This window comes from Stegostoma tigrinum, chromosome 6, assembly GCF_030684315.1.
Source record: "Stegostoma tigrinum isolate sSteTig4 chromosome 6, sSteTig4.hap1, whole genome shotgun sequence".
Lineage (NCBI taxonomy): Eukaryota > Metazoa > Chordata > Chondrichthyes > Orectolobiformes > Stegostomatidae > Stegostoma > Stegostoma tigrinum.
In genome coordinates this window covers 63,674,260-63,686,601 of record NC_081359.1, presented here as the reverse complement: position 1 = coordinate 63,686,601, position 12,342 = coordinate 63,674,260, and the positions used below count along the sequence as shown (strand labels likewise).

The following is a 12,342-nucleotide window of genomic DNA, read 5'->3' as shown; positions in this document are numbered from 1 at the left end:
GAGGATGAGAATTTGTAACTGGTGGAGTGCCATAGGGATCAGTGTTGGGGCCACAGTTACTCTTTCTATCCTTGCTGCAATAGAAACTGAGACTTCAAATATGGCTAAGTCTGCAAGCAATGTCACGGAGTCAGTCACACTGGAAAAGATAGCCCCCAAACTCTGCACAAAGCTAACAAAGTGTGAAGCTGGATGAACACAGCAGGCCAAGCAGCATCTCAGGAGCAGAAAAGCTGACATTTCAGGCCTAGACCCTTCATCAGACTCGTAGAATTTATTTTAATTCAAAATATATGCAACATTTGGCCTTCGCATTGGATTCTCTGTTCCTGATGCTGAATGTAACAGGATGTAGGCCCGAAATGTCGGCTTTTGTGCTCCTGAGATGCTGCTTGGCCTGCTGTGTTCATCCAGCTTCACACTTTGTTATCTTGGATTCTCCAGCATCTGCAGTTCCCATTATCACTCTGCACAGAGCTGTCTGCCCCAGTGGAACCAGACTCTGTCACAGTCAAGCAGAGTGGAAATGGGATATGCAAACATATGAATTAGTAGTCAGCCAGCCAATTCCATTATTCTGATCCACCATTCGATTTACTGACATCTGATTGAACTGCAGCCTTGACTCCACATGCCCCAACACACTTTAATTCCCTTGTTGTGTCAAGAATTGCCTCCAACAGTCTCTGGAGAAGAAATTTCCATAGACTCATGATCCACTAAGACACAAAGTTCTCATATTCAACTCAAATGAGACTCCCTTTTAAAAAACTTTGGTCCCTTGTTAAATTCTCTCTCAATATCCTTTCAGCATCCAATTTGTCAAGAACCCTCAAGATCTTGTATGCTTCAGTAAGATCATCAGAAGGGTATTCCTTGAAGTTCCAAAATATCCAGGCCCAAATCTGATCAACGTTTCCTCATATGATGACCCACCCTCACAGGGATTAGTCAAGTGAACCTCCTCTGAATTGCATTTAATACTGTTATGTGCTTTCTTGAATAAGAAGACCAGAAGTGGTCACAGTATTCTGGAATGAGGACTCACTAATGCCCTGTAAAAACATAGCATAATCCATTCCATTTGTCTTCATAATCATTTGCTAAATCTGGATTCTAACTTTGAGATCTATGTTCTGGGACATCCTAATCCCTCTATACCTCTGAATTCTGCAATCTATTTAAATAATATTTAACGTTTTAAAATAATATGCTTCTAAAGAAATTCTTCCTGCCAGAATGGACAAGTTCACTCATACCCACATTTTATTTCAACTGCACAAACAATTACACACTTACTTAACTTATTTATATCCTGTATTCATTCCTTATGTCTTCTTCACAGCTTGTTTTCTGACTGGTCTCTGTATCATCAGGAAATGCAGCAAACCCAGACACTCAGTCCAAGTTTTTGGAATGGTTTGCAAAATGTTGCAGCTCCAGCACTGATCAGAGTGGAATAACACATCCTGCTAACCCCAAAATAACCTGGATTGCTGATGTACCAAGAATCCATATGTACATGACCATCAGCTATCGCTTGTATGCTGCCCAATGAGGCTGTTAACTAAACTTTCTGCCACAGAACCCATGAGTAATCTTGCACATCAGTGACCCTGCTATCCTCCTCGTGTCCAGAATTCCCAGCCAGGCAAAATATGCTGACCCCGACACTACATCGAATGTACATGCAGAGCCAGAATCTTAGCTGGTTGCTGCAGTTGTCAGGTCAAGTGATGGTGCTTCTTAGTCAGAAGCCCACTGTTGAGGCTGCACTGGTCAGCCAGTTGGCCATGCTTTGTTTCAGTTTTTTAATGGTTTGTAAACATTACTGGTAAGGCCAGAAATTGTTGCACATTCCTAGTTGTCCTCAAGATCATAGTAACAGGTTGCTTTCTTGAACGCTGCAGTCAATCTAATGTGAGTACACATACAATGGTGCTGACGGTCCAGGGGTTTGAACCAATGACACTGAAGAAACAAGATATTTCTAAGTCAGAACAATGAGTGGCCCAGAGGGGAAAATGTAGGTGGTGGGGTTCCCTTGTATCTGCTACCCTTGTCCTTCTAGACGGTAGAAGTCATGGTTTTTAAAGGGTTTTGTTTCAGGATTTTAGCCAATAGGGCATTTGATGCTCTATAACAATGGAATGGAAAGGTAGGGAATTGTAAAACAATAGTAATAGAGGAAAGAAATTTCAAGGGAACTGGAATCTAAGTAGTGCTCATGGATAGCCAATCTGGCGTGAAAGGGCTCCTGGAAATCATCTCCCTCCACCTTCTTCTCCGCTAAAGGTCTCCTCTGAAGACGAGCTGGCAGGGGATGCACCCTCAGGAGACCAAAAGTTGAAAAGCGTTCACTGCACCAAAATGAAATATAATGCTAATGCCTTTTAGCAATGTTAGTTGGGGGTGAGAAACATGTCAGTCTTGCAGCTGAGCACATGGTCAACTGATAGAGATTAATGTAAGGCATCAACAGGAACATCATACTTCAAAATGGCAACTTGAGCACTGTTAAATCAGCATTGGTACTGTTTGACTTTAAAATCTGCCCACTGGGCAAATTCCAGTGCTTGTATAACAGGCCCACCATGCTGGCACTCTTACAAACCTGTCACATTAGACAGACCATGCTGGAATAGTGTAATCAAGTTGTCCAGTTCAAATATTCAGAGTTTCAGGCTTTCATTGCACTGCCATCCATGGCTATGGAGCTGAGTATGGCAGTCCATTATTAATTTTAAAAAATCACCAATCCAGATTTCAAATATTAGTTAAATAATAAGTTCGGAGTTTCAGAACAAAATTTGTTAATCAAAGCTAATTGTATAATATTTCAGGAATTTTAACTTATTTCAATAGTTCTTCCTCGATATGGTCTGAAGAAGTGTCTAGGCCCAAAATGCCAACCTTTCTGCTCCTCTGATGCTGCTTGGCCTGCTGTGTTCATCCAGCTGTACACCTTGTTATCTCTCTTCTTCCTTGATAGTTGGTTAAAACAATGCTTGCGGAATTATATTCATTAAAAATATTAAATGTCAGGGTGACATCTTCCTTTACTCTATCATTGCAGCTTAAAATGTTTGATATCAAGAAATAATGAAGCTCTGGTATGCAGTAGCATATATCAGGCATCATTTCCCTGTCTGAATAAAAATTAAGCTGCATTTGCAATGGCAGTCAGGTGAAGAAAGGATGAAGAAGAATATTGAAAGTTAGGACAAAGAAACCTACACTTTTCATTTAAAGTATTTGCCTTAAAATATTAAAAAAAAGTATTAATGCCCTCTATAGGTGGTTTTGACTCATTTAAAAAAAAGTACTTAATGCTGACCACAGGCACAATGTTCAAAACTACAGAACAATCTGGGTGGTGGTAAATTAATGTGCATTACTGAATTCACAACTTCCTCATCATTTAGATGAGGTAATGTATTAGATTAATGTGAAAATGTTTCTTTTTAAACTAAAGATCCAGAATCTTCTGTATGAATGTCACATTCTTTTAGCCAAGTTGGAGTTGAGCCAAGATCCTGGAGGGTTTGTCATTCTGAGGCCTGCTAAGTTCTAATGCCCTGGCTGGCCAAAAAAACCTGATTAATTATCTAATACGTACCCATAGCATCCCTCACAATTTCTGCCCCCATTTTATCATGCGCCATTCCCGGAATAACTCATCACTCGGCAGGTATGTCAGAACTCATCAGCATCCTGTGCGATCGTTCCATCTTTAAAAAAACAATTGTGCACCCCGACAAGCACTATCAGTCTACAGCTCCCTTTACCTTTGCTGGCCTTTGCTCCGGACTTGACAGCCAGGTAGAAATTGGTATGCCGCATTCTGGGCAGGATCCTGGAAGTCCTATTGGATGGGATGGTGCCAGCATGAGGCCAGTAGTGGAGGCCACTACGCCAGACCATGTTCTAAGGTTGCTGCCTGGGTTAAAGCACCCTTGGAGAACTACTCAACACTGCAAGAAGAAAGTCAATGCCCTTCTCCACGCTGCAAGTATAAATATCTCTCCAATACCTTTCACTCATTCTCTCTGCTACTGTTGGCACTTCCAATTATGGTTAACGCTCTACCACTGTCACTACTGCCAATAACATCTTCACCACACAATCTCGTCCACCCCAAACCAGACACCAGGAAACATATATGACATGTGCACACTAGGTTATAATTGGGTTATACCAGATACCAGCAAGCATCAACCACAACATGGTCATAGTGGACTCAAGACATTAACACTATTTCTCTCTTCACAGATGCTGCTAGATGTATTGAACTTCTCCAGCGCTTACTGTTTCTATTTTGGATCTCCAGGATCTTAGTTATTTTGCTTTAATCAGTCATCAGATACATTAGTACATGAGTTAAAACTACATTCAGGTCTTAGCAAGCTTGATTCACAAAAAGATTAAATTGGATTTATGCTGGTGAAGGATCACAGAAAGGGATATAGATAAGTTAATTGAGCAGACAAAGAATTGAAAATCTGGATTACAATGTCGTCAAGTGTGGAGTTGTCCATTTTGACAAAAATACTTTAAAAAGAACATATTATCTAAATGGTAAGAGATTGCAGAGCTCTGAATTGCAGCGAAATCTTGGTGTCCTTGTGCACAAATCGCAGAAGGTCAGTTTGCAGGTATAGCAACTGATCAGCATTAGTCACAAAAAGTCCAAGTTTGGTGGATATTAGGGAAGGTAAATGACTGTTGGCTTTCATTTCAAAGTAAATGGAGTGTAAAAATGGGGAAGTTTTGCTAAAACCATACAAGGCACTGGTCAGATCATAACTGATCTGCTCCTAGATCCTATAGACTTATCTTACAATTGTTCTTGCCTCAACACAGTTCTGAGGAAGGGTCACCGGACCCGATATGCTAACTGTTTTCTCCTCCACAGATTCTGCCAGACCTGCTGAGCTTTTCCAGCAACTTTGTTTTTGTTCCTGATTTACAGCATCCTCAGTTCTTTTGGTTCTTAATTGTTTTGGCCTGCTTAGTAAGGATAGCTACTTAAGCAGAACATGGAAAAAACTGTAGAAAAGTTAATCTTATCCTTATTTGCTGTCATAATACAGTTTGATTTTACGAGGTGCATCCATTCTGAACTTAAGCACTTGAGATCATGTGCATATGAAATAGGAGCAGTAGACCTTACAGCCCTTTAAGCCTGCTTTGCCATTCAATAAAACCATGGCAGATCTCTTTAAGCTTCAAATTCCATCTATCCCTGACAAACTTTAATTTCCATTCCTACTTTTTCTACATCCACCTTAAAAAGATTCAGTGACCTGATTTCCATTACCTTCTGAGGCAGACAGTTACAAAGACACAGAACTTACCAACAGAAAATAAGTTACCTTCATCTTACTCCTAAGAGGGCACACTCTAATATTAAAACAGTTGCACCCTATTTCTGGACTCATAGGAAATATCTTTTCCACCTCCACCTTATACCGCTCATTCCAGGCATCAATCCAGTAAACCTCCCTTAAACTATCCCCAGTACATTAATCAACCTGTTCAGGCACAGGTCTGGAACAGATGGGACTTGAACCCGGACTTTCCTATCCAGAGACAGAGACACTACCACTGTGCTACAAGTGCCCTCCCAATGCATTTCTATCTTCCCTTAATAAGGAGACCAGATTGCACACAGTATTTTAGATATAGTCTCATCAATACCCTGCATATCTGAACATAACATGCCTACACTTATATCAGAGATAATGGGAACTGGAGATGCTGGAGAATTCTGAGATAACAAAGTGTGGAGCTGGATGAACACAGCAGGCCAAGCAGCATCTTAGGAGCACAAAGGCTGACATTTCGGGCCTAGACCCTTCATCAGAAAAGCTGAAGGGTCTAGGCCCGAAACATCAGCTTTTGTGCTCCTAAGATGTTGCTTGGCCTGCTGTGTTCATCCAGCTCCACACTTTGTTATTGCATGCTTACATTTATGTTTAATTCCTCTTGTAATAAAGGACAGCACTCCATTAACCTTTTGGTAACCTGCTGGACCTGTATGCTAACTTTGCCACTCAGGCACTCTAATACCTAGATCACTCTGCACCTCAAAAATTTACAGTAGTTTTCTGTTAAGGTAAAATTCTGCTTTTACATTCTTAAAGAGAGAACAAATTCAAATGATACTGCATCTGTGAGATTTTTGCTCAGTCACTCAACTTACCTACATCCATCTGCCACTTCCTTCTCTCTTCTTCAGTCCATACTTTCCTACTAATTCCTGTGTATCCTGCAGATTTAGATATCAAGCCTTCACTATACTTAGCTAAGTCATTGATATAAATTGTTAAATGGGTGAGGCCACTGCACAGGCCCTATGAGACCCCATTCATCACATCCTACCAACTCATTATTAGATTTTATTTCAAGGGTTCACTCAAGAAGAAATGAATAAACTGGTGATAATGTACCTACCAGTTCCCATTGTGCAGGCCACATTGGATCACTGAACTGCAGTGCATTTTGATCTTTATGTTCTGAGTTCAACACATTGAAGATTGCTGTGGGGATAGTATCATGCTTTTCTCGATCTGGAAACCACACAGAAATATTAGTCATTTCTCTCTTATTGGGATTCAAATTTAGCAAAAAAAAAGAATTTCTCAAATAACGTTAAAAATATTTTAATGAACTGACATTTCTGTTGCTATTAAAGTATCCCAGAATTCAAAAAAATCACAACTTTCCCACTGGGCAAACAAAATATATTTCTTTAATCATATAAACTAGAAAGGACAATGTCTCGTTACCATACAAATGTTGAACATGCTGGTATCAATTCCTTACAAGCACTTTATTTTAAATGGACAGTAAAATACTTTCACTATAAAACGTTTTGAGAAAAAAAATTCAGTGTCTTTTAGGTGAGAATGGAGTACTAAGGAAAGCCAGCACAGATTTGTTAAGCAAGTTGTGGTTAACTGAGTTTAATGATGAGGTGACTGGGAGAATTGACATAGTGTATATGGTCTTCCAAAATTGTCTTCTAAATTGCCACAGTAGGCATGTCAGCAGGTTAAAAGAGGAGATAGTGTGGGTATGGATGTGAAATTGCCACAGTAGGCATGTCAGCGGGTTAAAAGAGGAGATAGTGGTGGTATGGACATGAAATTGGCTTAAGGAGACAGAGTACAGGATTGATTGGATGCTTTACAAACTGATATTTCTAGGGGTCCCAAAAATTTGGTTTTGGGTGCATATGGCTCCATTTCAATATTTGCAGATGACAAAAATATGCAGGTGGTGCTTATTAACTGGTGTTTCAGTTGAACCCATGTGTAAAAACATACACTGATTAAAGCAATGGCTGTTGGGTCAGGAAGTGTCTGCTTGTGGAAGTTGACTGCTGTTCCAAACTTCACTTACTGGCTTGTAGAAATAAAACATGTTGTGAATACGGTCATCTAAGAACTGAAGGTTGAAAGCAAGAAAAAGAAAAATCAGATTGAAGACTACAGTTCTCATCGTCATTGTGAAAAATGGCAAAACATAAGAGTACATTGTCCGGGAGTGCTATCTCGCTCAATTTCAAAGACTCTGAACCATTTTATCATTGACAGACTAAAAGTTCATAAATGGACAGTAGTTATGTCCCTGCCAACCAGAAAGCAAATCAGGGCCTTGACATTGTCACATTGGACTAGAAATAAAATCAGAAGGAAAGCAGTTTGTGAGCTGAAGGCCTGTTGGTGGGATGCTGAAGGAGGTTTGGTCCTTCTGTCAGGATTCTTGGTACAATTTACAATAAAAAAGATAATCTGTGGAAATGGTAATGAGGAACAACAGAACACTAAGGAGGTCATGTATCCCAACAGGATTGATCACAGGCTAGTTGAATAGGTGGACATATGGTAGCTGAAATTTCATGTGCAAAAGCAGGAATAAATCCTTGAATGAAGGAAGGCCCAAAACAGTACGAGATAAAGAGTATGATTCGACAGGGGATGCAGGACCAGAGAGAGCTGGGGTAGACGGGCACAAAAAGCTGAAGGTGGCAGTTCACAAAACCATCTAAAATTTACATAAATTAACTGCTTGTGACACAAAAGGTGTACACATGTACCTTTGATAAATTAATCCTGCACTTCCAAGTTTTTCTGAAAATGCTGAGCATTTATTGAAACCTAGATCACATAAAATGAGAGGATCTTAATTTCTTTCTCCTTCCATTTTTTTTTCATCCATGCCTGAATACACAGATTCATGCTGTATTACATGTGTATTGATCTAGAAAGTCTTCCATGATCTTAGTTGTCATTCTCCATGTCAGTTAACAATCTTACTGTACAGGCGCAAGTCAGCTTCTGGCCTCACCGACATCTACCTGTACACTTTCCCCAAACCAGAATCCAAAAATAGGAATAGAAGTATTGAAGAATTTTTTTTTACCTTCTCTAGTCTAACTACATTTGTATGTCGTAATTCACCTGTTAGCCACGCCGGTCTGTACTGGTCACCAAGATCAGGTTAGCCTACTGACACCATTCAACTTCCCTTGCTCCATGTGCTCTAATAGATTCCTCTCTGACAGTGTGTTCAGGGTCAAACAGGAGAGGTCAGAATGAGAGTTCAACGCAGCCTTACAGGTCTGGTAGCTTCTCTAATTCGCAGGTTCACGTTTAGAGTCCACATTTAGAAATATATATCAAAGTGCAACATAACATGGATGCATAGTGTTGGGGGGGGGGGTGATTTGTTGGTGATTGTTTACTATTCATTCTGCCTTGTAGACTAAAGACGGTGTGAATAACAGTTGAGTCCTATCTTGTGTTTTTACTTCAAATTTATTATTACTAGTAAGATGCATTAAGCATTATTAAGGTGTATTCATAGTAGTAGGTTTCATTAGTGTTGGTAAACCTTCATTAATACGTGTAGAGTAATATGCATTGGTAGGGTTATTGATTCACAGATCATTGCACACAATTTTGAATGTGTGCATCCTGTCTATACAGAGATTCAAGGATACTTTCATGCCTTGGATAACCGTTTCTGCAAGAAACATTGTCAGTTGCAGCAAATCAAAGTCTAGCTTTTAGCAATTCCACAGCAGTTGGCATTTACTGTAAGGCATCCATGACATTGAGAACTTCATGGATAGCATGTTCATGAATGTGACCACCTTGCAGCGTAACAACCTACAGAGAGATAGGGTATGAGTGACCACCAAAAAGTTTAAAAGAATAGGGAAGAGCTGTAGCAGTCCGATGAGTACAACCACAGTCCAACCAGTATTCTGAGGAGAATGATGGTTCATTTGTTGTTTGCAGCTGGAGTCAAGGGTATGGCATCATGAATAGCTCAGCTCTATAGATGGGTACAAGGAATACTGCAGGAGCAACTTGACAGGTAATTCATCAGTTAAGGTGATAGAGGAGTATTCCTGCAGGCATTAATCCAGGATGGTGTATGGCTTTCCTTATTTGGATCCAGGATGTCACTGAGTAACTGCACAGGACCTTGGGTGGGGTATAACAATGTATATCAATCCAACAGTGATGATGCATACTGGCTTCATTGATATTAGTAAAAAAAAAAGAGGGATGTGGTGCTGCAGTCAGACATCTGGGATTAGGTAAGAAATCAGCAAACAACACTGCCAATGTAGCAATCTCCAGATTGCTCCCAGTTCGAGGCACATGTGACCATGGCATTAGAACAATAAAGCAGATGAGTGAATGGCCAGGAAGAAAATGGCGTGTCAGGGGAATTGGGGTGCAGGGGGCACTTCAGATTCTTGGAATATTTGGACTGGCTGGGGGCAAGATGGTGTGCACATGAATAGAATCAGAGCAGAATTCTTTCTGTGTGATTGCTAATGCAGTTGGGAAGAGTTACCAAAGAGAAATACTTTTATACACTGAACGCAGGGAGAAAAATTATTATTGAGCTATCTAAATTAATAGGTGGGGTCAAAGTAAAGGAGAACATAATAAAGTCTAAATCAGAGTTACACTGCTTATATGTGAATGTATGGAGTCTGTAAAGAAGATTCACCAATTAAGGCAGAAATTGTCATGTGGAAATGTGGTTTTCTAACAACATCAAAAAGCCAGGCTTAAAGGGATATTGAATAGTCCCAGATACTGGATGTTCAGGAAATGAAGTAAACAAGGTGAGTTGACAATATTGGTTAAGGTGAGCAATACAATGTTGGAGAAAGAGCTATGTCCCAGAGGGCCAAAGGTCAAAATCCATTTGACAAGAGCTAAGGAGCAAAATGGATACAATTGCATTGCTTGGTGTGGTCAACTGGCGGCCAACTAATATGAAGGATGTAGGTTATCAAATTCACAAAGAAATTACAGAGAAATGCAAAAATTATGCAGTAGCCATAATGGGAACTTTAATTAGCCATAACACTGAAGTAAGAGTTGTGTAAGGGCAGAGAAAGGCAATAGTGCCTGGAGTGCTTCAGAGAAATTTTTGGCTGCAGTATATGTTAATCTAACAAAAAAAGGCAGATGTTGCTGGACCTGGTTCCTGGGAACGAGTGGACCAAACTGATGATATGATCACTCTACTCTAAATTATCAGATTTAGGCAGATTCTGCATAATGACATTGAACAATGTAGAGCAGGAACAATAAATGGGAAGAAAGCCAACATCAATTGGGGAAGAATGGATCAGGGCTGATTAAACTGAGGCCAATATTTGGCAGGAGATTACAGTAGCTGAACAATGGGATACTGACAAGGAGATGGTCTTCGAGTAGGCAAAATCCTCTCTAATGGAAAGGTACTGCAACCAAATCCAAAGTTTCCCAGATGACAAAAGCGACAGAAATAGAAATGAAGAAAAGTGAGCTTGTGACAGATATTAAGCCGAAAATGCAATGAAGATCTAGACTGAATTTAGAAGGTTCACAGATGGGAGGTGAAAAGGCAAATTAAAGAAGCGTAGGGGAGGCACAAAATGACACTGGTAGTCCATTAAAAAAAGGAAGCCAGGAAAAGACATGATTTCAAAATTTGTGAATGATACAAAATTTGTAAGCATTTTAAACTAAGAGGAGGACAGTGTAGAACTTCAACAGGACAAAAACAAGTTGGTGGAATGGGTGGCCATCTAAAAGAACAACTGCAATGCAGAGAAATGTGAAGTAATTCAATTTGTAAGAAAGCACATGGAAATATGATGTAAAATACAGGGCACAAATTTAAAGGGGGGGGGTCAGAAAAAACATATATATACCTAAGTCATTAATATGGCAGGGTATTTTCAGTAAGTGATTAATAAAGGAAGCAGCAACTTAGGATTTGTTAATAGGAACATAAAATACAAAAGGAAGGTGAGTTATGTTGAATTTGTACAAAATGCTAGTTTGGTTTCAGCCAGAGTATTGCATCCATTTTGGGGCACTACACTTGAGGAAGGATGCGGAGAGTGAAGAGTTGGAAAATGCAGAAGGGATTTACGATGTAGTCCATCTGTCCTGCTGTTGTTCATAGACAGCCAAATATTGCTGGGTTGTGAATGGATTCTGTTCTTGAGTCCATTGGCAATCAATTTGAATGCAAGTCTGAACATGATGCATGAAAATACAAGGGAGCTGTTCCTAATTACAGGAATTGTTCTAATGTTGGATCTTTAAAATTATTCCAATCTCATATCACATTTATAAGTATAAGCTTTCGTAAGTCAAATGTTTTAGATCAGGAGTCCCAGTACCCATCTTTATCGATTGTAAAACCCACTGGGGACTTCAATTATGAAGATGTATTGGAGGAATTAAGACTGTTTCCCTTGGAGAAGAGAAGGCTAAGAGGGCATTTCATAGAAATATTCAAAATCGTAAAGGGGTTTGGGCAGAGTAGATGGGGGGAAAATTACTCGTTACTCATGAAAGGGTTCAGAACAAGAGATCACAGATTAAATGCATCTGCAAAGCGATATAAGAAAAAAAAATTTTTCATGCGGAGGTGGTTAGAGTCTGGAACGTACTGTCCAAGTGTGTGGTAGAGGCAGGAACAATTGATGCATTCAAAAGCGAGCTAGACTGTTATTTCAAAAGGGACCGTGTGTAGGGTTGTAGGGAGAGTACTGGAGAATGGTTTTAAGTCAATAGCTCATTTGGACAGCCAGTGAATACACAATGTGCAAAACAGACTGCTTTCTGCAGTGCTATAATAATGCTATACCTTAAGAACTCTTTTTAAATCTTTAAAATCTCAAGCAAAGCATGCCTTAATCTTCTATATCTTGGGGATTACTGGCTGAGTTTGAAATCAAATCTTGACATAATTTAACCTTCTGAATCACAGATAGCATTCTTGTCATTATATTGTACTCCATAAATG

General features: G+C 39.7%; 1 protein-coding gene across 1 annotated transcript in view; it reads right to left on the bottom strand.

Moving 5' to 3' along the window:
- LOC125453120 (PC3-like endoprotease variant B) overlaps positions 1 to 12,342 on the bottom strand; it is a 1,374,573-nt gene that overhangs the window by 431,517 nt on the left and 930,714 nt on the right. The window contains exon 5 of the mRNA XM_048532258.1: positions 6,457 to 6,572. Coding sequence (XP_048388215.1) covers positions 6,457 to 6,572 — 116 coding nt within the window. The remainder of the gene's footprint in view (positions 1 to 6,456; positions 6,573 to 12,342) is intronic.